Raw genomic sequence first — 27,893 nt, forward strand, 5'->3', positions numbered from 1 at the left:
GTAACGCTTGACCAAGGTTGATATTAAATGTCAGTAACGCTTGACCAAGGTTGATATTAAATGTCAGTAACGCTTGACCAAGGTTGATATTAAATGTCAGTAAGGCTTGACCAAGGTTGATATTAAATGTCAGTAACGCTTGACCAAGGTTGATATTAAATGTCAGTAAGGCTTGACCAAGGTTGATATTAAATACATTGACTACACTTACCAGTATCTACATCTTTGAACACATTATGGAAGAAGATTTCTGGTAAAATGTTAAGTATACAACTGATACATCCCAAGGCTAAGGATTTGATACTGACACGAACTTTCCTGTCGGTAATTATCTCCCCTTTTTGTCCAGCTAGTAAAAATTTACGACAAATATATCTAGCAAAGAAAACGATAGGTTTTTCATCATCGGTTAAAGCTCCTATATGATCTAAGGGAATGTCTGTATCTTTCAAACTATTTTCTGGTTGTTCTGAGGAAACTTCTATTTCAATTTCCGGATTTCCATTCATGTCCTGTATAACAGACAACTGAGGTTGAGTTTGATGTGTTGGACTAAGACTCTGGACACTATCTAATGTCTCCTGACTACCAGTTCTCATTTGTGATAAATTGGACCTTTCCGATTTGTCATCGTTCAAATCACCGATTGTAAGACCAGAATATTCTGTGTCTGATGTAGTAAACACAACCTGATTGCTGTCACTATTTATTTTCACATTCTCTGATTTCTCTGCCTTTCCATCATCTTCATCCAATATCTTGTCAGGTAAAACATTTTCAAATTCTGTCATGAGATGTGATTGGTCAACAAGTTCGTCTGCTATGGATTCAGAAATATCTGTATCATCATCTACAGAAATATCGTCTTCTAATTTAGACATACTTGGTACAGCATTCATCCCTATGAAGAAGAAAAACATCATTTCAATGAGTTTTCCTAATTTTGCTGGGAAAAAATGCTAACCAGGACCTAAGCATAAAATTGATATTTTGTTCAACCTGTTAAATTAGTTGCTCTGCCTTTACTTTTTGTGCTTTTTTAATATTGATTCGATAATTGACACATCAAAACCTTACTTTATGTTAAATTTGTTTATTCCCATAGCTAAATTTGTTTTAATTATTTTTTGTTTATATCTGTTATATGTATTAAAATCATTTGAACACAAAGTACAAGAAATTATGATTTTTTATTTGAACAGACAAAGTCTGTACCACTATTTTACAATAAATTATTTATACTATTGTTTTTAATGTTGCTGTGTTTCTGTTATCAGTCATTGAAAAAGTGAAGTGCTTTATAAGGACTGATTTTTAAGTGTGGTAATTCTTGAGCCACATTATTCATGGCATAACATTTTTTTTCTTTCTTCCTAGATACTTATCAGTGTTTTTATTTATTGTTTTGGTTTTAAGTGTATATCAAACAATTCCTATAAAGAAAGATTTAACAGGGCTGTAAAATGCAAGCCTTTTTATTCATCTATAAAAACCTTACAGCAATTTATAAATGATGAACTGCAACAGTGCTAATACATGTACCTCCATATCAACATTCTTTTTGCTATAATCTAGTATTTCATGGAAATATTATCTCATGTACTGCCATTTAGTCAACTTAATACTAATATTTAGGGCAACTATAAATAACATTTATTTTAGCCAACTATAAATAAATTTTATTTTAGCCAATAAAAAAACACTTTTATTTCATTCAACTATAAATAACTTTTACTTCAGCCTTATTTAAGCCAACTAATAACTTTCAATAAAAATACCCAACATGACTATTGCACAATTTACCTAGGTCAGTTGTTTGTGATAAGACATCCACCTTGTACACTGTTGTCTTTTTAATACTCCCTTTGGTGTTGAGTATGGAGAGTAACACTGGTGTGGGATGTTTAAATAACTGCTGACATACTTCTAACGCAGCATTCACAACGTTGTGGTCTTTATGGTTCATCATGAACACCAATATTTGTAAAACCTACATGTAGGAGATAAAAAAAAAATATTATAGTGACCTCTTAAAATTACTCCAATTTTTATTATTTAAATACTCAAGATGTTGATTAGGTTTAGAGAACTCACAAAGTCAATCGAGTCATATACTCACTTGGAAACAGCCGATTCATGCAAACATGCTTAAAAAAGATCATTTTATTTAGTGTATATTGAAAAGCTTTTTAATCAGAAGCTGCACAAAGCATTCACTAAGCTTGATTTAAAAAGACAGTCACATATTCTGTTCTGATTTGACAACATTTTTTTAATAATGTACATATCTACAAATCCTTTTATTTGATTGTTTCTTAAGAATTTCTTTAATTGGTCTACACTTTGACAGACCATTTGCTATAACCACATTTGTAACCTATGTCAACATTTTGTCAACTGATGTGTAAACTGAGTTAATGCACTCACAATCTTTCCATAAAAGTTTGAATAGAAAATTACATTGTATTCGTTAGTTTGTTACCTTTATCAGCTGTTCTTTGTTTCCTGTATCCTCTTTATCTTTAGCTGTATTCCCAAAACTTCCCTTCATTCCATGATCTTGATTGGCAGGGTCAGACAAATGGGGGATTAATGTTCTTAGACACAACAGAATACCAAGCAACAGATATTGTGGCTGGTCACCATCGACTGGTATTACATAATCTGCAAAATCAAATATAACATAAATTGTCTAACTTATGTCAGGTAGGTTAGTCAACGTTCTTAGACACAGTAGAATACCAAGCAACAGATATTGTGGCTGGTCACCATCAACTGGTATTACATAATCTGTAACATCAAATACAACATAAATTAACTAGCTCATGTCAGATAGGTTAGATGGGAACCTGCTCATAAGGCATTTACAAAGCTTACTGTTATGTGTGAGCCAAGGCTGTGCATTGAAGACAGTACTTTGACCTATAATTGTTAACTTTTTAATACATGTGACTTGGATGCAGAGTTGGGCTATTTTTTGCTCTTTTGTCGGGTTGTTGTCTTTTTAACACATTTCAGTTTCCCTTCTCAATTTTGCAATAAAGACGCTAAGTAGATTCAGAACAAAACCATATTGAAAGAAAAACCCTTCTCATATTTAGAATGTTTAACTTTATTATATTTTATATGCCATTCGAATATTAAATGAAAATCAAAAAGAAGAAAAAATATAATTTCGATTGATAAATGCTTTTATACCACAAATTTCCTAACTAACTTACCAACAAGTATTCCTAGTAAGTATTTAAAGAAAGAGCCTGGACTCCTGCTATAACGACAGATCAATACTAAACTAGACGCAGCATTCCTTCTACATGATGCAAGGTTTGACCGCAGGTTTGGTAAAAAAGCTTTCAGGAGGGCCTACAATAATATATATATATATATCTAAACAAGTAATGGATTTAATTCACCCTTCACTATTGCATATTTGTTAACAGTCATCAGCACTACACCCTTGTATAACTAGTTTCCATGCATTCAGAATATAAAAAGACTAACAAGAATGTCCAAGTTCTCCAAAAGACCATTTAACATCATGGTAATAAGATGTTATATTGCTTGAATGTGATGCTTTCAAATAAGATTTTCTTTTAGGATTTTGTTATAGATGTGTTGCTATTATTTTGGAAAAAAAATCATTTTACTAGAATAATGTTTGGTTTTTGGATATTTATTTTAATTATCTCCCTTTGAAAGACTTTAATTTAATGTTTGAATCGAGGGTATTTTTTATAAAATATGAGTAAAATTGAACAGTTCCATTACACCAATAATCTCCAATAGGAGACATCATTCAAAGCAAAAGTTAAGCAAGAAAATTCTGATAACTACAAATGCACACAAATCATGTTACCAGGTACATGGACATTTATCATGTAAGTGAAAGAATATGGACTGTCAGAAGCCTGTTGTTCAGTAGTTGTTGTTTGTTGATGTGATTCATAAGTGTTTCTTTTTTCTCGTTTGTTATATACTAGAAGATAAGCTAAGGCTCTATGTTAAAGGCTATACTTTGACCTTTAATAGTAAACTATTTATACATTTTGACTCGGATGGAGAGTTGTCTCATTAGCACTCATACCACATCGTCTTATTTATATTTAACATGTACAAGTAAGTAAAATAATGAACCTTACCTTAACCTCTGATTCTGTTGCAAAGCTCATCAATGGAGGACAGATTTTCTGCATGGCTATTGACAGTGTTTCTTGGATAGCTTCATCTTCTCTCTTGCATATCCTCGCCAAACATGGTAATAAGTTCACTATGTATGGTCTGTAAATATAGAGATAAGTTAAAAGATACACATGTGTGTATGGTTAGATATCAAAATTCATTATCAAAGAACAAAAAAAGAACAAAAAATATCATAGCTGAAAAGTGAAAGAAAACAAATAAGTTTTGTATGATAAATTGTGAACACTAATTATTTCTATAGTGCTCATATAATATATAGAATTTTGGCATTTTTGTTTTTGATACTGGCTTTATCAGCAAGAATATCAAGCGAGCCCACTATGAGAAGCTGATATTCAAGGTGATAAAGTCAATATTAGAAAATGAAATGCCATTACTTTTTTTATCCACAAATTGTCTTCACTGAATTTATTTTTTTCGGCTAAGAAAATAAAATAAATTGAAATAGCTTGTAAAACTTCTTTTTTAAGTGTACTAAACGTTGGGATAGATGCTTGATTTTATGAATAAAGTTGTGTGCATTACATTCATAAATTGATGCTGTGATGTTGCTGCATTTTTACATGAAGTCTTTGCCTAATATTTTCAAATATCAAGCCATGTCTGTAATCTTTAAAAATATTTTGCAGTAAGATCAAATGGAAAGTATACAAATTGCTGATAATTAACAATATGAATTAAATGAAAACCAGATAATCGGTACAGTCCATAAGATTTTATCTAAAATTACAAAACACATTACCAATAAAACAAATTGTGTCATACCTGCTTTTCTGTGGTCTGATCAGATGTGCCATGTCAGCAAATCTCCACACAGCTGCTCTTAAACTTCTAGATGCACCATTCTTCTTTATCTCTTTATATAACTCTACCTGTAATCTTCCTAAATTTGTCTCTAACAGGACCTAAATATAATTTGAATAATCAATTAACACAGAGATCTCTAACAGGACCTAATTATAATTTGAATAATCAATTAACACAGAGATTTGTCTCACCTTTTTGTTATTTTGATAGTTAAATGCAAATGTAGATATTGAAATAGCAATATTTTTACATGTAAGCTATGCAGAATATTCAATGTCACTAGACCATGACTGAGGGGGCAGGGCCTAACACTCTAATGACTAATCAGTATTTCACATTTTTTGGCATTCAAAAAATAAATAAATCATGTTTATTCACGAGAGGGATGTCTAATGTAAAGATTGTGTTGCAGTGTTTATATTTGCCACTCTGACATTCAGCCTCATTATCACAAAGCAGTAGAATTTTCTAAAGGAGGTAGATGAGCTTAACCATCTTCCACACTACTATACCTGCTTACAAAGTAGGACCAAAGTGGGTAAATATTGAATACACCTCAAAGCCACAAACTCAGGATTATGAAAATAGATAGCTAAATGCAAGCAAGAGGAGAACAAAACCAAGGCTGCAAAAACAACCTGCAGGAATCAGGTATTTTACATAGCTTTTCACCAGGCGGAATAATATCCAAGATGACAGAAATGCAACATACATTGGGAAGACAGTAGGATACTAGCCTTTAGCTCTTAGGTTATTGTCACTAGTGGAAGACAGCCTAAGGAATGTTTAATAATCAAATGACATCTTTACATACACTAAAAGACAAATTGAATATAGAAAGTTGGAATATAAGAACAATTAGTGTCACAGAAAAAAATCCAGATAGACAAATATCTTACTAGATCTGATTCTTTCACTTCATACTTCTTTAATTTTTTTTCATTAAATAGACCTAAAAATGTTTCCATGACGACCCTCACCTTTATTGATCTGTTAATGCATTCATCTCCTACCATTCGTACATCTGACTCAGCATCATCACATAGACCTAGAAATGTTTCCATGGCAATTCCTAGGAATTTTGGAAAATCTGTGATTGCTCTGGTAATATAAAATAATACTTCAGTGAAACAAATATTTTGGAAATTATTTCAATTTTTACTTTTATCTTTCAATTATTTATGCAGTTATTAGAAACAAAAACAGCATAAAAGCAGAAGAATTAAATCATTAAGTATAATGTATACATATACTGGTTAAATTATTGATAAATTTGTTGGGAAAAAAATCAATTTATTATAATCAGGGTCTATTTCAAATGTTCAATTTGATTGCAGTGTTATTTCAAACTGTAAATTATAGTTGTTTCTTTATCCAACAGACAATGCAAAGGAAGCTATAAAAGCATCGACTATAAATGATTCTGACCATTTATTTTAACATAAACTATTCTGACAACATGATTTTTTTATTTCTTTTGAAAAGAAATACAATTTCAATAGTTCTTATCATACTATTTAAGACATGTGTTTAATTTTCATTGCAGTAAATATATTAGAATGCCTGCATATAAATTTAGCATTTCTGTGAAACAAAGCATGTTCACAATTTATTAAGAATGTTACTTCAGGTATCAAAGTTTTTCTAATTATGTTTTAGCATATCTATTTTCAAGGAATTTGTGGGTGCCACGAACATTACTTGCATTTATATATTATTACATCTCAATTCACCCTTTTCAGAGTCTAATGTATTCTCGGTAATATTTTCACATGCAAATAACAATTTGTTGTGATTGGCATAGAACATAATAAACAAAGAAAATCCAACCAATGATGTAACAGTATTTTCATTCTGGTGTACTAACCATGAAAATACCCATAGTCCTTCAGATTCTGAATAGGTGAAAATAAATAAAGTACCTCATGTTTGTTGCACAAATGCAATCTGCTACTATGTTGCAGTTTAATATCTTATCTTTCTTTGTAACCACAACATCTTTCTTCCTAAAAAAAGAAAAATGTTATAATAGTACTTGAGGTATAAAAAGTAAAGTAAAAGGACATACATGTATCTTTATTACCATTAAAATAAAATCTTTTAACATACCCAACAACACCAAATAAATCTTGTTTGAATGTGTTATAGAGTAGCTACCTCATCTCTCATGTTATTCTTAATGTTAAAGTAGATTTGTAATTTGTATGTCATTTTTAAAGAAACTGTTTTACTATCTTAAATAGCTAAATTAAAAGAATAGGTTTTGCTCATTGTTGAAGGCTAAATAGAATTCAAAAGGTCCAAGTGAATAAACTACACAGAGAACAATAGCTATTGTATTCATTCAATAGGACAAGTGAACTTACAACAGTTTAAATAGCCTGGTCAGATAGTTATGGCACTGTGGAAAACTTTCATTGGGTTCGCAATAAAACTGTTTAAATATGGAATAAGTCCAAAAACTAGCACAATAAAAAGATAATGCTTTTTTTCATGTATAGATATCTAAAAAAAGTACATAAACACTCATATTTCTATCATATCTGAATGATTTATTTTATTTGCCTCCTAATCGTCTGATTTACCTTTATTAGTAAGGATAATAGAAGTCAATTAATGGTAACAGATGTAAACTTCTCAGCATGTAAATTTGACCATACAACAAAATTGACAAGAGTTAACTCACTTAGATGATTCCTCTGTAGCTGTCCCTTGTGGATGAAAGACTTTTAAGGCTTCAAATGCCTTGATTAACTTCTCTATAGTCGCCATTTCTAAAGGACCTAAACCTAAAATGGAAAAACATAACAGCAGATTTAAATAATTACCGGTAGCAATTGATTCAATTTCAGAAACAATATATATATGCAAATACTATTCTGTTGTGTATAGCCAGTTTAGACAATTCTAATTTCTTTAGTGATCACTTAAGTTGGCATAGCTCAAAGTATTCCTTCTTCACTGGCCAAGGGTTACGATCCACTCCCCTCCTCTGCACCCTAGGAGGATTAAGAGAGAATGACTGATCCAGTAAGTAAAAATTTTCATTGATTGCAGTCGTAAGTAGCAAAAATGATGGAATGTCACTCAACATATATTTTCATTTCTTGCTGCACCAAGTTTGTAGAATCTATATGCTACTGTATTTTCATCTTCACACTGAAGAGCTTTTAAGTGCTTCCATTGGCCAAAAATAATGTATTCAGAATGGGTGTGACTTTAATCAACCGATAAATGTTATCACAAATGTTGGCATAATTTGAAAAGGGTCAAGAGGAGGGCAGGGGATCCTTACCTTTCAAATTTTTATAAAAAGAACAATTGTCAAGATTATAGAGGGATAAAGACTTCTTTAGTTTGTACTTAGCCATTGGTTTTTAGTTTGTGACTTTAGTCAAGTCACAGGGATGCCTTATTTACATGTAGTTGTTATTGTTGGATATGTGACATCACAGATGTCAAGTTGAAGTATTTTCTGGCACATGGTATGCAACCAAGGATCCGGAAACGGTCATATATGCCAGTCTTGACCTAAACTGGAAGTATTTTGTCCTAAATGAGTAATTGGGATTTAGGACAAATTTTATTTTTTTACAGAAACAATTTCGGTCATTTAATGTCATTTCGTTCAGATCGAGTTTCTAACATTGTCTCAATCGTCATTTTGAACTTATCTTTTGTTTTTTATCCTTTTCCTGTTATAAAACTGCCACTCCAGTAAAGTGTTATAATCCTGAGGGCCCTCCTAATAACTATAGTAATGCCTCGTGGAAATATTGGCTAATGATCGCTAATCTCTTTACCTGTGTTTTTAATTAAATGTTCTATTGATCACAAGCTCAGAACTAATATTTTAAAGAAATTAAAAGTCCATAACAACTGTCTGCATTATTTAATTACTTTTCTCAGCTTCGACAATTGTCAATTCTGATTTAAAATTAAATTAAAATTAAATTAATTTACGTAAACAAAATATTGTTTAACTACAAACACACGTGCTTTGTTTACTAATACGCATGCTTGAATTGCTCTTCCGAAAATTAGACACTAATCGTAAATTCAAAATGATTTCATGCTAAATTAAACAAGTTCAACTATTATAATTAATATTCAAACACTATTAAAGGTAAAAGTTAACAGTTAAAAAGTCGACGATTTCCTGTGAATTTGATAAACAAAACTAATCCCGAAAATGAGTCCGGAATTGGTCGTTTTACTATTGTCGTAAAACATCCGGTTATAATTTTGTCTTCAAATGGAAAGAAACGTAAGCGAAGTTTGAGAAATTTATCGTTTTGAGTCATTAAAATCATTTCATTTTTAAACTGTTGCCTTCCTTTTATTGCTCAAGATCGATTTTAAGCAAAATGGTAGGGAAATTTCTGAAGTAAATGCGATGCAACAGTTAAACAAGTTCGTTGATGCTACGAGTAGGACTGTATGAGCATACACGCAATCTTTGTTTGAAAAAGGGCACCAAATTTTAAGTTATCCGAAAATGACCGAAATTAGGTGAAAAAATTTCCGGATTCTTGTACATGTATGCAAACATATAAAACTACAGGTAGCAAGAAGGTTGATAAGGCTAGCTAACAAGTGTTCTCTGTGAGAATATGAAATAATTTACTTTTTACTTTATTAGTAGGAATTTACATATGGTTCTGACAACAGAAATATTGGTGTGTTTTACTCAATTTTGTAGATTTATGACATATATATAACAAGTTTGAGTGCTCTAGAATCAGAGGAAAGGTCAATAGGTGGATTGCTAGCTTCCTGTCACATCCGACACAAGCAGTAGTAGTGGATGGAGAGAGCTCATCACATATTGATGTAGAATTTTGGGTATCCCAAAGCTCAGTCCTTTGGCCCTCCCTATTCCTGTTCTACATCAACAAAATGACTGATGATATTAAATCCATCATGCAGATAACACCATAGCATACCTGACAATATCAAACTACAAAGATTTGAACAACCTACAAACAGATCTTGATAAACTAGCTACATGGGCAACCAAATAGAAAATGGCCTTCCACCCAGACAAGTGCAATGTACTTTATCATCAGCCGGAAAAACAATACCATTACAACATCCTACAAACTACATTGTCACACTTTAGAACCTGTCAAAAGTGCCAAATACCTAGGCTGCACATTCACATCTCAACTGAAATGGAATGTAAATAAGGTCTGCAACAAAGCCAAAAGAACAAGCTGCTTCCTAAAATGAAACTTGAATATCAGATCTAATTCTGTAAAGAAAAATGCCTATAAAACACTAGCAAGACCAATCACAGTCTCGACAGCCAGTCCAGTATGGGATCCATACAATAAAACTGAGATTGACTGACTAGAGATGGTCCAGCCCAAATTATATGTGATGAACAAACATCTTAATCACTCAAGTGTAAGCAAGATTATTAATTATCTTGATTTGAGATTCCTCGAAAAAAGGCAAAAAGATGCAAGACTCGCCATGCTCTTCAAAATTGTAAATGAAAAAGTTGCAGAGACAAAGGAAGATCTTCTGATGCAACCTAAATGATTGTCAAGAAATATGCATGACAGAAGCTTCAAAATTCCATCAGCTACAAGTGATTAATGGAAATATTCTTTCCGCTAAACATCAAAGATTGAGGGGGGATAGGACCTTTATCGGGACTCCAGGATTGGGTGTTTTTAAGCTCGGGATTTCGGGATTGACCCTTTTTGGGATTTCGGGATTTACTTTATTTAAATTCGGGACCTCAGGATTTCGTTTTTTTAAGTCTGGGATTTCGGGATCAGGACCCCTCCTATCCCCTCAAGATTGGAACTCTCTACCTCCTGGGGTTGTATCAGCACCGTCAGTCAAGGCTTTTAAAGCCTCAGTGACAAAGCTGAACTAAATTAAAATAAAATGGGGGGAGGGGGTGGGGCCTGTATGTACAAAAAATTCAGTTAGTTGATTGTGGTCATTATCCGGCAGAAGTAGACGACAACCGTGGAATGAAATAATTTTTTTATCAGAGACAAGTGCCTTAGTCAAAATAATTATGACGTCTTGGAAGGCTTTTTAAAAATGTTGCTTTGACGTAACGCGTCAAAGAAAAAATATCTAATAACCTTTCAAGACATCATAATTAATTGGACTAGAAAACAAGTGCCTATGTCATGGCGGTATCTGGATGATTCGTTCCAACTCCGATTCGTCCCAACAAATTTGTCCCAAGTTGCTTGGACAATTCGTTCCAACTTTTTCCAAAACTTGTCAGTTCGTTCCAACAGTATTAAACAATATTAACCATTTGCATAGCCTTATTATTTTAATTTATAATGCTGTACTTATATATATATAATGTAAATAAATACTTAGTTTTAATAAAAATCTATGATTTATTAATTAGGAAGAAAGGTATATTGGGTATGATATATTGATAAATATTAATTATTAAGTATTTCATGACAATCTAATATTTTAAAAATGAATAAAGTACTAACTAGTGTTATTTTCAAAGAATTCGTTATTATTATAATTGATTATTGTATTTCAATGGATAGGTAGCACCATCTTCCCCATCAGTGCTTGGACTGTTTTTGGCCAACCCATTCGCACTAACAACGACGTCGAAGGCTGGCACAACAGACTAAACCGCAAGGCCAAGGGTGCCAGCCTTCACTTGTATGTGATGCTGAAAGTTCTGAGTGATGAAGCCAGGTACCTACCCATGCAGATCCAATTAGTGTCGGAGCATAAACTCACGCGCTACCAAAGAGCAGCCACAGAGAGATCACAGTCTAAGCTGATGGAGCTGTGGGACAGTTACAGAAGCCAGCAGCTTACAGTAACCCAGCTGATGACATCCGTTGCACTTATCGTAGTGCCGTCCGTTGAACAGTAGAATGAACTTTCTGAAATACTACAAGTCATTTAGACTATTGATCAATTATCCATGAACTTGAACTGTTATTGTTATATTTTGTTATTAGTATATGTGTCAATGACATGATATCAAATAAACATGTAAACCTTAAACTTATTTTTTTTTATTGGAAAAGACATTCAGATTATACCGAAATATGATAAAAGTTGACAAGAAAAGGAGAAAAAAACAAAGACAACCCAAAAAATCTATGTCTAAATAAACAAATATTGTACATATAAATCTGCGTAATTCAACATAAATATTTGTTAAAATCGAACCATAAACGCATCATGAAATTTCATATCGCACATGCAAAAAAGAAGCCATAGATATTACTGAAAAACGATCTTTTAATATGAAAATATTAAATATGATACATAAAAATTGACAAGAAATTGATGATTTTTGCCGTGAACTATAGGTTGATTTACACAAAGACAGTGATATACGGACAGTGTAAGAAAGTTGGAACAAATTGTTAAGACTGATTGAAAAACGATCTATTATATGAAATATACATAAAAAAAATTGACGATTTTTGCCGTGCAGTGGGTTGATTTACACAAATACAGTGATTTACGGACATACACACTATAAAAAAGTTGGAACATATTGTTAAGTCTGATTAATAATAAAATAAATTAGTTGGTACGAATTGACAATTGACTTGGTACGAATTGTCCAAATCTGGAACGAACTGGTTTGGAACGAATCGGACTTGGAACGAATTGACTAGCATTCGTCATGGCTATGCCTATGGTCGTATGGATAAACTCAGGCTATCCACTTGCAACACCTGTTGCTGCCAATGCAAATTAGAATCCAGTGATGATGGTTCATCTGGCAATGTTAAATCGAGCAAACGATGGCATTTTGGTTTCGACAATTGGGGAAAAATATAATATGTCCGTGTGCGTGAAATAATTTATCATGGTCATAAGGCTGGTATGATTACTGATCTTGACAAGAAATGGGTAAAATTTAACCTTTCTTGTTCGGACGTGGATCACCAAAACGTCAGATAAAAGGCTGGGGCTATCGAAAATGTAGGAACAACTGCTGTCATTGTAGCTTTCACTATGTTTTTCTTTCAGTAAGTGGTCAGGTTGATCAATATCTTAGACCGGAAGTTTAATTTTACGGTCACTAATCTATGTATTTTCGACCCAAAATTCAGTTCGTCCTGAATGTGGTTTCGTCCCCGATTTAAGTTCGCCACAAGCATTTTATCCTTACCGAAATGGTTTAGAAAGAATACTACCAAGTATTATTTTATACATGATGGCATTTACAAAAGCATCATTGCTAGTTAACAAATGTCACTTACTCAGATTTTAATAAACAGATTATTTTCATTGAAAAAATTTCACTTAATCTTATCAAATTTATTGATAGTTGAAGTATGCTTTAACCAAGCAGGAATTTGATAGATTTTTTTACATCAAAATTCCCCGATATATTGTCTATTAAGCTTACACAAGTAGAGAAAGTGTCCTTCTAAACTCTCTTTGACAAGACAGACTTTTTGATAGAGGTTATAAATAAGTTGTTGTTCAATGATTCAGATATTTGTTTGGAATCCATGAACATCAATTTGCAGATTCATATTGTGTCTGTATTGGTTAATCTGCTTTAAAATTTTATTGTTTGTTTTTTTCAAAAGAAAAAGATCTTGTATTCCTGTACTGTGTGTGGCATTGCTGCAAGGCATTTTCAATGTCTTTGATATGTATAACATTGTTAAATATTTTCTGTGTTATTTTTTTACCTGTATTTTATTTTCAGATATTTGGTTTTCCTGCACTCAATTGTTATTGGTTAGTTTTATGTATCTTTTGCTGGTCCATTGATCAAGACTTCATTTAATAAGGGAGGGTTGAAATATCAAACCAAAGCCTCAGAAGAAATTGTCATTCCTAGTATGAGGAATAGGTTGACAATTTTGGCAATATTGACTGATGCAAAGTGCTGAACATTTTTGCCAATTACAGTTTCTTTCTTTTTTTTAAGTTTTAGCAACAACAAAACAATACAGGTTGAAAATCTTAAATATAAAATTGTTGTGTAAACAGACACTGCATCATATAGCATAAAAGATGGACGAAAGATTTCAGAGGGAGAGTCAAACTCATAGATAGAAAATAACCTGACAACGCCATGGCTGAAAATAAAAAGACAAACAGACACAACATAGAAAACTAAAGACTAAGCACCATGAACCCAACCAAAAACAGGTGCTCCGGAAGGGTAAGCAGATCCTGCTCCACATGTAGCACCCGTCGTGTTGCTTATGTTATTACAAATCCGGTAAATAGTCTTATTCGGTAGGTCACATTGACATGTTCATATGAAGCCTGATAGCAAATTTCAGGATGCTCTAATCTGTAGATCATGAGAAATCTGTAACAGATATTCATGGGAGGGATGGGCAGACATACAGAAAGGGGAAAAACAGTGTACAACCTCCTTCACAGCAAGGTTTAATAATATACTTCTGAAGATAATGTTGTGCTTGCATGAAGCTTTTCTCATAATGCTTTCATGAAGAAAGATATGCAAATGATATAATTACTAATCACATGTAGCTTATTTTATCTCTATGTGTTGTTCTTCCAAAATGGCTGTGCCCATGTCACTCTATTATAGAACATTGTAATCCTAGGGCTAAAGTAATGTTTGGCCCAGTATTTTAAGAGGGGATTTTTTTTTTTAAATTACTACAATTGATGGCAATAGCTCGCTTGACCTCTTGGGCAAGATAAGCTACATATTTTTATGGCATTATAATGAGCCTTTCAAAAGTGAGGAACCTTGTTAGCAGTATTTTTTTCACATCATAAAGTGTGTTTTTCATTTTAGAGAATAAGATGTTGGAAACAGTTTGATAGCATCTGTTATTCCTAATCTGTATTTACCTTGGGGTGGATTTAGAGTGTATTGACACCAATTTATCTTGTAAGACCAGAACATTTTGTGTTGTTTTTTGTGTTGTGTTGCTGTTTCATTGAAGTTAAGCCCATTCATTCATATTTATTACTGGGCATCACCCTTCATACACATTCCAGCAATCTTGCATAAAAAGTTATTTTTAAGAACATTGTATGTGCCTATTTAAAGTCTCAACTGAATATGATTGCTTACAGGGTATATGATATCTACTTTCTCAAGATTAAGATCTGCTGTGGGAACAAGAATATTGCAAGAATAAATTTCTAGGTCCACAGAATCAAGTGTTCAGTCAGTGGCGGATCCAGAGGGGGGGTTCCAGGGGTTGGAACCCCCCCCCTTTTTTTTTGGCCGATCAATGCATTTGAATGGGGACATATAGTTGGAACCCCCCTTTATCCTGGGTTGGGACCCCCCCCCCTTTTTTTTTAAATGGCTGGATCCGCCCCTGTCAGTATTGAGCAGCAGGTCAAATTGTTAGAATGACCTATTACAAACAGCACATCATTTAAACTCTCCATTTGTTCACAACTTTGTTCCATGTAAAATTTGAGCTAACAAGTGGACAGTGTAGTGAGCTTCTGTGTCATTTGGTCTCTTGTGAAGAGTTGTCTCTTTGGAAATCATACCACATCTTTTTTTTATATTGTGTTAAAATTGTAGAGATGAAAAATAAATTACCATACAAAGGATTAAACCAAAAACTTGCAGCTGTTATAATTATATGACTCTCACGTCACTGAATAGCGCTGTGAGGTGCATGTATAGAAATGAAGACAAATATTAGCTATGATCTTTCATTTATTATGTTGTCAAATGCAGAAAAAAAAAACAATTTGATCATTAACAATAACACAGATTTTTTAGTATTACAATAACACTATAATAATCATTATTTAATAATAATCAAAAAAACATACCTTAATACAGCCTTACACTTATTTATATATCTTTAAGAAGGCAGCTTTAGACAAAGTTCAGTAGTAAATTTGAAGTTTTTTCATGAAAAATAAGAAAGATAGCATGCCCTTGAAAATGCTTTAAACTTTATAATTCAGCTGTATAAAATCAAAATTTGTTTAAATCATAGAAAAAAGTCTTTTCCCTTCAATTGTAAGAAAATTATACAAATTTATGAATTCATCAGAGGATTCATTTCTCAATTTCAATCATTCATACACATTAATTTCAACAAATTTAAGATGAAGCTATGATAGCTTTCCAATGTACATTAAATTATAAAGGTATTTATACAGACAATCTCATATATAGCTTTTTTTGGGTCAAACACATATAAATACACATTGTCAGATGAAAGACTAATTCAATAATAGAAAAAGTACAAAAAAGTAAAAACGTTGACCAGAATTACATCACAATGATTGTTCTTCCAATGCTCCTTTTAAAGCTTCCTTTTCAGTAAGAAAAAACTTCAAAATAAACAGGAATGTGGAATAATGATAATTATATAACATCTAAAAATTGTATGTGTACATTCACCCTCACATTAAGAGGGGTTTTCCCACTACAGGATAATTGTCTGATTATGTTCCCCAAAAATAAAATGAAAATTGAATGTCTGAGTAAGTTTTGAAACTAAAAATCCCAATAACATTTATATTAAATTAAATCTTAAATTAAAATGTGTAAGTATTATATCTTAAAAATTGACAGATCCCTTCCCATGGCCTCAAATTCAATGGCCCCCTTAAAACTATTAAAGTCATGAATCAGTATTACAAATATAACATTTATGATATCAAGCAATCTTTTTCTATTGAAAAAAACATGATTATAAACATCAATCATAAGATTTTCAAGCTTCTGTAGTATAAATATCACTTTCATATTAGGAAAAATTTGTAAAAGTAAACATTTTGAAAATATAATTCTAATAAATAATGACCATATTTATAAATAACTTTTTACATATATAACCATTCACAGGCAAAAAATGAACCATTCTGAACTTCAATATCATTGCACAATGATTATCTGAAGGATCACAAAATTAAGCAGCACTTTGAAATAAATTGAAGATGCCAAAATGTTAGCTTATTATATATTGTCTTCTTATTGCACATGATAATACTTTCATAAATTTCAAATCAGCAATTCCAGTTTAACTATGTTAGATCTATGAATTTATGTTTAAAGAAAAATTGAAAGAAAACTACCAAATTTGATTTTTTTTTTTCAATATCTCCCATGCAACAACTTCAAAAAACTTTGAAAAACAATAATACTATTCATAACAAAACACTTATGCAAAATGTACTTTGACTTCAAAAGGACAGAATTCCAAATCAGTATTAGACTGTCTGAATAACTGGGTATGTTGCCATGCATTATCTCCCTTCCCTCCACTCAGATCAGCTGTGATTGTCATACCATCTTCTCCTTCAAGGTCATGTACTGTCTGAAACTCGTTACTTCCTGAAAAAGAATATTAAGAACTATAAAAAAAAATCCATTTAAACAAAATTCAAATGGAAAACTAAATTGCTTATCAATTTATTTAATTTGTACATAAAAAGGCTGCAAGTTTTCTTGTTTGATATGTTTTACAATTGTCATTTTGGAGCCTTTTATAGCTGACAATACAGTATGGGTTTTGCTCATTGTTTAAGGCTGTACTCTGACCTATAGTTGTTAATTTCTGAGTCATTTTGTTTGTAATAAATATGTTTTACTGATTCTAACCCTATAAGAAATTAGAATAATGATATATTACATTCTTTTTCGTTAAACAATGTTAATCAAGCCACTTTCAGTCTTTTTCATTTTTTGTAACAAATATTGTTTTGTTGAAATGGACATAAATCTAGTTGTGGAGTGATGAATCTGAAAAAACACAGTACAAAATCCTGAACCAAATTTCAGAAATCTTTGTAATGTAGTTCGGACTAGTTCCTGAGAAAAATGTGAAGCAAATTTTCAATTTGTGTAAAATTATGTAAGTGTTCAGTAAACAGGAAGTTGTTGAATGATGAATCTGAAAACACATCATAGCTGACCCATATAAACCCTGAAACCAAAATTTCAGAAATTCTTGTAATATAGTTCCTGAGAAAGTTCAGAAAGAGGTAAATCCCTTTTTTAAAGAAGGGTATAAAGCTAGCTATTATAGGGTACAAAAATATACATGGTTTATCTGCAAGTAAATTTTGTTGGTACTTATTTAAATACACAATAACATGCATTTTACCTTTTAACATTGCACATGTGGAATCACTACATAGAAGCCAAGAGATCACACCATCTTCATAAACTGCACTACTAATTCTTACTTCTAGTTTGCTAATCTTTAGACCTGTAAAAACATTGTATCTTATTATAAAATGAATCCATTCCATCATTCTCCATTGAATGGTTTTATATATGTTTTATATGAAATATTCACTGTATATTTGTATCCCGGATTAAATACACAAATACTTTGATAGCTGTTTAAAGTAAGTGAAAGCAATGTACCGCTACATGCACATTGAAAATCCTTTTTTTCATACATAATTGATGCTATTAAAAAATATCTTCTGTGTCATTTGGTCTCTTGAGGAGAGTACTAGTTGTCTCATTGGCAATCATACCACATCTTTTTCTTATATGTACATTTAAAGCAGAAATTTTAATATCTTTCGTCTTTAAATAAAAAGATTTCTGCTATAAATCTCAACTTTATTTCGCATTTCCTTTTAAAAGAAAATATTATAGAAACTTTTAAAAGAAAATATTAAAGAAAAGTATGTTTAGAAATTGTCATTGAATTGAACAAAAGTACTATTTTCCATCTAGTAATCTATACCTTTGAAATCAAATTTCCATGTCAATGATGATTTTGAGGACCCTTCCTTTCTAGCAAGGTAGACCATCTTCCAATCTTGTTCTTCTTTTCTAAACATTTCCTCACATTTAAACAGACATGAAGAAAAGCCTTCAACTTTATCTGCATCCAAATCACTCATTCGAACATATTCATCTTTGGCACAACTATATCTTATATGGAATGTTTTGGATTTTTTCTCGTCTTCTGTCAGATTGAACACATATTCAGGTTTGGATTCAGCAGAAGCTGTACCTACTTCCCCTCTAGCTTGACGCCATGCCAATGATCCAGTTGTCCTTCCCGATAGATTCTGACCTTCAGTTGACTTAGGGGTGATGAATTCCACTAACTCTGTTAATAATCTATTAACCATTTCTTGTTTTCTAGTATCAGTTACACTAGATAACTTGCCATTCCACAGCTTATGTAAGACTTGAACAAGCCATGTTTCTCTACATTCACGTCTCCTAGTTAATAACTCAGAATGTTTAGACGAATATCGCCACGAGACATCTTGAACTTCATCAGCAGAAAAAGCCAGAACATAAGTTAACTGCTTACCCCATCCAGATTCATACAAAAGAGGTTTATCACAGATATTTTCACAGGGATCACAATGTAACCAACGTTTTTGTGAAGGAGAATACACTTCTGTCCATACATGATCTGTCCAGTCCAGCACATATCTAGCTTCAAATCCCATTGCCCTACAACATAGTGTAAAACAATTTGCCCATTCTCCACAGCGTCCACATCTGGTTTCCAACAATTTCTCTGGACTGTTATATCGGGGAAATCGTATAAACTTTTGACATTTTTCACATTTGTAATTTTCAACACGACCGGCTCCCCATCTAGTATCATCAGCAGTTGGAGTTGCCATTCCAACACTTGTTGGTTTGCCACCGCAAGTATCACATGGAGGTGCATCAACCCATTTAAAAAAGGAGTTTTTAAACCATGCTAAAAGTTCTAGGATCAAACAATCTCGTATTCCAATGTCACCTACATTACCAGACTGTGCTAAAGCCTGAAATGATTTCTGGGCTTTCTCTATTAAATGCTGTGTTGGTATAACATGTCTTGCTTTGGCCTGAAGACCCTGATTTTCATATTTCAAAACATGAGACAAGTTACTCTCAATCTTCTGGAAAAACTGGCGTTCTAATTGCTGAAAGAAACAAGAGAGTATGTTATTATCAAATGAATTTCAGTTGCATAATTGTAATACATTTGTACTAGCAAAACTGATACATGTATATGCACTAATTAAATTAGTTTGTTACATTTAAATTTTTTTAATTTTTTACATTTATTTTGTTGGCTTTTATAGTTTGTCATAATGTTGTATAGAATAGAATAATTAAAAGTTTTCAAATATGAGCAAATAAAAATTCTTAATTACTGGATGATTTTATTTGAAGGGAGACAATTTCACCAAATCTCCCTACTAAATATAGAATTAAACTTTATATACAGAGGAACAAATGTAATGCATGCTTCAGATGCAAATGAAAATTGCAATGTACCATCAGCTGATCATTTTTGAAAATGTGTAACCTTTCTATGTTGTAATGTTACACTATTGTTTCAGATAAGGGAGAAGGTTTGGTACCATTGAAACAATTAATCTTGCTGCAATTGTTTGCACCTGCCCTTATTCAGGAATCTGATGTCCAGTAGTGTGTGGTTCATAAGTGTTTCTTGTTCTTTCTGTAGATTAAACTGTTGGTTTTCCGGTTTGAATGGTTTTACAACAGTAATTTTTTGGGGCCCTTTATAGCTTGCTGTTTGGTTTCAGCCAAGGCTCTGTGTAGAAGATCTTACCTTGACCTATAATTGTTTACTTTTATAAATTGTGACATGGATGGAGAGATGTCTCATTGGCACTCATACCACATCCTCCTATATCTAGTTACAAAATGTATATCATATTTTGACTTAATTAATGTTTATATACTTTTGACTTAAACTAAAAATCTTTAACTTCATACATGTTATGATGTATCATTATTTTTTAAAGAATGAATTATGACAGTTTATTTTAATTAAATTCACTTGAAGAAGTAAACAAATTCTTCTAGTCAAAAAATTATGTCTATGTCCATAAGTTAGCCATAATTGGAAATTTATTACTAGTATCACTATGTCATAATTGCAAAATGCAAATATATATTTCTTTCATGTGATCACTATTATCTATACTATTAAACGAGAAGACCTCATTTTGTGTGTCGCTTCTCTTCTTTCCACAATACATTAATCGACACGCCTCTGTATCCTATAGGTACAGTGCATAGTCGCGTTTGTCATCCATTCATATGATTATTCAGATTGAGTTATTTTGGGAGAAAAACAAGAAAAAAGGCATCCCGTCATTGGGCGAAATTTTAAGTCAGATAAGACTTCCGGTTTACGTTTTTCTCTATACTTTGAAAATACATATTCTACGAATAAAGTGTATTTTCAGAATTCTATCTGCTATCATTTTCAAGTTCACTATCCACGGCGGTCACAGAGTTTATTAAATAGAGAGGTCTGTATACTATATCAATGACCACCATGGATCGATTAGTAAACTTAGAATTGAAAGTAAATACACTTTATTTTTATAGTTATGAATGTTCATAATATACAGATACATTGTAAGCTCTAAAATTATTCATGTGAACTTTTGATACCTTTTCTGACATTTTCCAATCATTTAATCTTTTACAAAATTCATTGATTACAAAAAAAAAGAAGATGTGGTATGATTGCCATGTTGAGACAACTCTCCACAAGAGACGAAAATGACACAGAATTTAACAACTATAGGTCACCGTACGGCCTTAACAACGAGCAAAGCCCATACCGCATACTCAGCTTGAAAAGGGCACGAAATGACAATGAAAAACAATTCAAACGAAAAAACTAGCGGCCTTATTTATGTACAAAAAATGAACGAAAAACAAGTATGTAACACATAAACAAACGAAAACCACTGAATTACAGGCTCCTTACTTAAATTGTCATAATACATGTATATACTAAATGTATGTTCATATTGAAATTGATAGAAAACCAAAAATTCGGAATTTTGGAAATAAAGGAGGAGGGATAAAAAAAAACATTTTCCTGTCCCCAATAACCTGTAATACTTTTGCTGAAATTCTCCACACATTTAATATTTTACAAAATTCTTCCAACAACACTTTACATACTTTAAACTACGCTCTGAATGACCGCGATTTCGCGGGTGTGTTCTAGTATTTATAAAGCATTGTGACTTTTAGTGAAAGTAGGACTTGTCAGATGGACCATGGTACAAAAATGTATTTCACAACTTCATAATTTGTTGAAAACTGTTTACCAGCTGTATAACAAGTTGTTGTTGATCTTGATTTATGATTTAAGTTTGTAAATGTATATGCATGTTACCTGATAATTTGGAAGTATAGCAGAAGTTGAAGGTTTTGGTTGAGAAATTGATCTGGTGGGTTGTACACTGCCACCTGCAGCTTGAGGTCCATTTACAGACACAGGTGAAACCTTCTGTATTTCCTGAATTAGACTGTCTCGAATGGTCTTAACCTGAGAGATTGGAGAGGTTCTTGGCAATGTGAGATATTCTCCATCCTAAAAATAAAATAAACCTTAATGAACGCCGACACATTCTTGTACTGATCATACAACAAAGGATGCAGAAATTGTTTCAAATAAAATTCATTAACTCTGATTTATCTCTAGTCAAACAGAGTAAGTAACCTTTCAAACATCTTGAGATTGGAATATTTAAAAACGATTAAAAATGGTACTATATATGCGGTGAAATACCCTACCAATTGGCATGGGCATTAATTAAACCATGTTGTCAATGGACACACAAGGCTTACCCAACTCTTCTGACATGAGCTGCTCTAATAAGTACTAATCACTTAATATACATGTACATACTTTTTATTCAACAATCAAGGGTCGCACTAGTTAGCGACAAGAAGACAAATCAAGCGACAAGAAAACAAATTTAACATTTCCGTAAGGCCTTGGGCTGTGAGAAGACAAAATTATGAAAACAGTTACAACTGACAAACTTGAAAGGCTGTTATAAAGGATTCCAACAACAGTTACAACAGTAATAGGCGTGTGATAAGAAAAAATATACCTTCATATGCTACTTTAGGAGTAAAATTAGGTCTAACTTTTATTTATTTGCACAAAATTGGGATTTGTGTACGAATTTTTCCTTTCAACAGAGATACATAACTTTTTTGCTTTTAAAGATAAACACAATCTGTTTTTTGTTAAATTATTTGTAAATTCTGATTTATATTGATGTCCTTTAAATTTGTGCATTTTGTTTTTTCAAATAACTCATATTTATCAAAACATCATGAGTGTAGAAAAAAAACAATTTTTTGCTGTATAATTATCAAATTAAAAACAATTGCACTATTTACGTTTTCTTGAAAATTGGCACATAATCTTCTTACGTAATCAAATCAAATGGCGTTTTAAACAAGAGGGGTCCATGAACTCGTTTTCAAGTTAAATTAGTTTGGATGATAAAAATCAGTCGAAAACTGCACCTTTTCCCAATAAGTCATAGTTTGACGTTGCGAAAATAACAATTTACGTAAGAATATCTTTACCTCCCCTGTAACTGTATCATATGCCAAATTTCAATTTCATCTGATGAAAGATTTTGGACACTTTTTTAATACTTTAAATTGTCTACTTTAGCAGTGTTCTAGCCAGGATTTGAAAAGGGCAGGGTGCTAGTTAGAAAAAGGAAAATTTAACGTGTAAATGTCATTGAAAAAAAGAGCAATTATTTTAAAGCCTCATAATTAATAAGCATATAACTCATGAACTATGGTATAATCAAGTTTCAGTTAAATTAGAGTAAAAAATATCAACACTTCAGACATAATCCTCTAACTTTCAAGATATTGTCATTATTTGTACAAATTCTTTCACACCTCAATTCAAGTCATTTTCATTAGTTTATTGCCATGCATCAGTGTTCACTGCAGGTTTAATGAGAATGTACTAGCATGTATTTATTCATGATTGAATAAATATTGATATTGATTACACTATTTACATTTTCATGAAAATTGGCACACATAATCTTCTTACATAATCAAATCAAATGGCATTTTAAACAAGAGGGGTCCATGAACTCGTTTTCAAGTTAAATAAGTTTGGATGATAAAAATCAGTCAAAAAAAGTGGAAGTTAACCAATTTTGATAACTTATGGACTTGAAGGAGTCGATATTTGCAACTTTTTGATTCTTGTCAATTATTTCTTGCTTAACAAAATTTGACTTATTAAAGTTGTATTTGTCTTGTATTAAAGAGAAAAAAAAATAGTTGATTATATAGAGAAACACTGAATTGTGACGGAAACGGGCCCCCTCTTAGCCAGCCAGTGGGCCCCCCACTTATGATCTGCCACTCTACTTGATAAAAGTTATTCATATCATTAATTTATTGAAAAATAAACTTATAAAAACATCAGTCATAGAATGTTGGGAAAACTTTAAATAATTAACTTATGTATTCCAACTGCTTGGTCCTTTTTAACGATGTAATGTATGCCATGATAAAATCCAACCCCCCAGAATACATGTAGATCATGAATTTATACATTTTTAGAATTATTTATATACAACTATTTTTGGATGCTAAATTGACTTTAAATAGGTGCCGATTTGACTAGATGCCTATTTAACCAGGTGCATATTTGACTTTTTCTGTGGATGCGGATTTGACAAGGTGACGATTTGACTTGTACCCTAATGCAGCTTACGTACGCTATATAGTCCGTTTGACTTCTATAAATCTTCAAAAAATAATTCTTAAAAATTCATTTTTAAAGATAAATATTTTTTTTCTTCATGTATGTTAATGTATGATATATACGAACTCTGACTATGAATATCATAATTTTAAACCTATAATCAAGAAAGTTACTCATTAGGTCTCCATGTTACTTCAATTTATTTTAATATAAAATACTCAATGGAGTATGTATGAGTAGTGTAACAGCCTTCCATTCAAAACAAAAACATTAGACATGTGCTCTTAACCTGTTTCATTGTACCATGTGACTTTACTCATTTAAATAACTCTGGTCATGTGATTACTGAGCTTTCTGTCATTTGTCAGTGAGAGACAATGTTCAGCAGTATAAAAATATAACAGAAATTCGACAATAGGTGACGTTTTTTTAGATATATGAGTTAGGTACATGTACCTTCTATCTGTTATAATCATGTTGAGGTATATACGGGTGCAGGTCGTTTCGTAACCTGGTTGTTTCGTAACTAGTCGATTTTCGTAACTTACTAGGTCGTTACGTATCTGATATTTTTTGTAACCTTATATCAATATATAATAATAATATGAGTCGTAGGTTACTTAAAAAAAGATATTTATTTAAAAAAAAAAAAAAAAAAAACTTTTACCAGTCCGGATGAAAAAAGAGGGTTATGCAATTGCATGTAAAAGTGAGAAAAAAGTAAAAAAATAATTATTTTTAGGTCGTGAGCCATTGGTTGTGTGCCATTAATAATCACTTAACACCTACTATAATTACTTTTTATTACCTGTCATTTAGTGGTCATAAAAACATTAAAGCTGTCACCCAGCCTAATTACCAATTAGCCAATAATTAAAAAGATTTAAGAAAGTTTTAAATTAAAAACATTACAATATTGTTATTATTAAATGGACAATTTGATCATTTATAAATAATAACTTTAACTGTTTTTAAACTAATTAATTTAAACAAACACTTTATAACCATATATATATAATTACCAGGTACGAAACGTCTCAGTTACAAATCAACGTAGTTACGAATTGACCAGGTTACAAAACGACATGCATTCGTATATATACATGTATGTACTTTTTTTCAGCCAAAATAATTATGTCCGACAGTGAAGTATGACACTGACAGTGCTCTAGCTAGAAATCAAAAGGGGCAGGGTGCCAGTGGAGGGCAGGGCACTTTTTATGATAAGAAAAGGCACTGCTCATTTTTTTGTCTACGTTTCTGTGTGTATCACGAGTTAACAAATCTCTGTATATGTTGTTTTTTTTTTTAAATAAAGATGCTTTTCAACTATAGTCTTTATTTCATTGTTTGTGTAGTTATGATTGATATAGTACATCTTCATCAACTTATTATGTTTTTACAGTTCAACTTCACTCTACCCATTATCAAAGAATATGTGGTTTTTTTTGTTGTTTTTTTTATCTATATAGGAATTATAGCTTTGAATACATGATATGAATAGAAATATATATATGGTGGTGTTTAACGACCTTGACTGGCTATACAGCCCTGGCACGGTCGGTATGAACAGAAAGAGAGAGCATTACTAATTTAACAATGTTTAGAACATGGATTGCTAAAAGTATAATTATCAAGTAGAAATTGCAATATATATTTTTTTAATATGTTCAAAGACAGTTAATATCTTTACGGTAACATTATTATGTTATTATATAATCAATTGGTAATTTATTCCTTTTTTTGGTACTAGATAATATTTTTAGAGCACAAATTTGTAATAAGCTAAAACAGGGGAAGTAACTCCAAAATCAATTTCCACCACGTTTGGGTTAATTAAAAACTGTGCTTGTCGCTAACAAGTTGAGATGGAAGGCATTTCTGTAAAGGCATAGTTTTATTTTGATGACTAAAATTCAATTCTAAAGTCATGAAAGTCTTCATTTATATACGCTCTTCCATTGTGACTTGGAGATCGAAAATGCCGACCCAAGCTAAACACACTCCCTGACACATTCATCAAAAGTATGACAAAAAGATACATTGTCCTAATTAAATTACCTAGTTATTAACACCTTTGAAGTCTTTATCATTGTAATTGATTGTAATGACATGATTAACCTGGGGGCAATCACACAGGTGTCATATATGTAATTAACTTGGAGATCAGAAATCGATGAAACAAAATTTTACCAAAACGGCACAAGATAATTTTGGAAAAAGACGTCAGGGCAGAAGGGCGCGGATGAAGGCACCCAGGGCGCAGCTGAGGGCACCCAGGGCGCGGCGCCCTTCTATTTTAGGCTAGCGAGACCACTGCACTGATATGGGGACGAAGTCCCCAATAACAGTAGAAAATTCAAAAAAAAAATCGGGAAAATTTTCCCGAAAGTTTCATTGTAATAATGAACTCAAAATCGTTCAATTTTTTTTGATGTCATGTTTTGAATTCCTGCATCTGCGCAGAAATCTACAATGTACTTCCTTTTTCCGGTCTCGATTGTATGAGTAAAATATATATTTATCAGTGTAGTATAAAATAGGAAGGAACGCAATACCAATTTCATTTCTAAAAATACCTTGATATGAAAAAACGTTACCTGATGATAGCGTTTCTTTGTTTACATTGCATATGACGTCATTACTTAAAATAACGTCACAACTAAAATCCCTAACAACAGAACAAAAACTGGAAACGTTACGGTATTTCCGTTTCTTTTTTTTAACAAATATTTAAGTTACAAAAAAATAATTCATACAGACTTCCTCCCCATTTACAGGTAATGCCTGCCTCATATTAGCAAGGACGTATAGCTAACATCTAATATACGTCCTTACTGATAGTGATACATTGTCATTGTACATGTACATTCAAACAAAAATTATTACTATTAGTCTGGAATAAACTGGAGGATTAATGGAATTCAAAGAAGTCAAATGACAAGACTGAATGGTGTACAATGTCGTGTTTTGATATTATTTCTTGGTAAATACCTCCTGAAATCCCATTTCAAAAATACATTCAAGAGCTCCGACAATCGGTAAAAGTTTGGTTTCCACAGTTGGATTTCCTAGTCTTATTTTGCGATATTTTTCTTCATTTGGGTTACTTAGTATGTTGTCTGCAAATTTCAAAATTATTTTAGCTGCCTGAACAAAATCGTCTTTAGGATTTTCAGTTGAAAGAGATATTATACTTGAAGGGGTCGGTGCCATTCTTTACCGGAAGTGTACGTGTAACCAAATGAAATGAATAAAGGAGAGATTTTTCTCGGACGACTCAACTTTCCGGTGAAGCACGATCGTCGATCCTCCGAAGTTTCCCGACTGGACCAACATGACCAAGAGACACTGTTTTGATGTCTGTGCAAATACACATGTTGGCTGATAGACATGATAATCTTCTAGGCGTTATCAATA

At 32.0% G+C, this 27,893-nt stretch overlaps 2 protein-coding genes across 2 annotated transcripts in view; both read right to left on the reverse strand.

The window, feature by feature from the left end:
• The window catches only part of LOC139519538 (huntingtin-like), a 68,940-nt gene extending 55,878 nt beyond the window's left edge, over positions 1-13,062 (reverse strand). Inside the window, exons 1-10 of the mRNA XM_071311701.1 lie at positions 12,901-13,062; positions 7,694-7,796; positions 6,930-7,013; positions 5,988-6,108; positions 4,966-5,105; positions 4,140-4,278; positions 3,222-3,363; positions 2,483-2,664; positions 1,804-1,990; positions 212-901 (exon numbers count right to left, since the gene is read on the reverse strand). Coding sequence (XP_071167802.1) covers positions 212-901; positions 1,804-1,990; positions 2,483-2,664; positions 3,222-3,363; positions 4,140-4,278; positions 4,966-5,105; positions 5,988-6,108; positions 6,930-7,013; positions 7,694-7,779 — 1,771 coding nt within the window. The 5' untranslated portion in view covers positions 7,780-7,796; positions 12,901-13,062. The remainder of the gene's footprint in view (positions 1-211; positions 902-1,803; positions 1,991-2,482; positions 2,665-3,221; positions 3,364-4,139; positions 4,279-4,965; positions 5,106-5,987; positions 6,109-6,929; positions 7,014-7,693; positions 7,797-12,900) is intronic.
• Positions 13,063-15,643: 2,581 nt separating this feature from the next.
• LOC139519542 (peptide-N(4)-(N-acetyl-beta-glucosaminyl)asparagine amidase-like) lies at positions 15,644-27,726 on the reverse strand. Its single transcript, XM_071311708.1, has 5 exons — positions 27,468-27,726; positions 22,107-22,304; positions 18,666-19,857; positions 18,069-18,173; positions 15,644-17,296 (listed from the first exon to the last, which is right to left on the reverse strand). The coding sequence occupies exons 1-5, from the start codon at positions 27,687-27,689 to the stop codon at positions 17,124-17,126; spliced, it is 1,890 nt and encodes a 629-aa protein (XP_071167809.1). The 5' UTR covers positions 27,690-27,726; the 3' UTR covers positions 15,644-17,123.
• Positions 27,727-27,893: the final 167 nt, after the last annotated feature.

Source organism: Mytilus edulis, chromosome 4 (assembly GCF_963676685.1).
Source record: "Mytilus edulis chromosome 4, xbMytEdul2.2, whole genome shotgun sequence".
Classification (NCBI taxonomy): Eukaryota; Metazoa; Mollusca; class Bivalvia; order Mytilida; family Mytilidae; genus Mytilus; species Mytilus edulis.

Bases quoted from the DNA above. Each gene is read 5' to 3' on its own strand.
- LOC139519542 (XM_071311708.1), bottom strand. From the start codon at position 27,689: ATGGCACCGACCCCTTCAAGTATAATATCTCTTTCAACTGAAAATCCT. The intron at 22,305-27,467 runs GTATTTACCAAG...TTTTATTTTTAG, and splicing joins TTGAAATGGGATTTCAGGAG to GATGGAGAATATCTCACATT. The intron at 17,297-18,068 runs GTAAAATGCATG...ATTCTTTTTCAG, and splicing joins CACATGTGCAATGTTAAAAG to GAAGTAACGAGTTTCAGACA.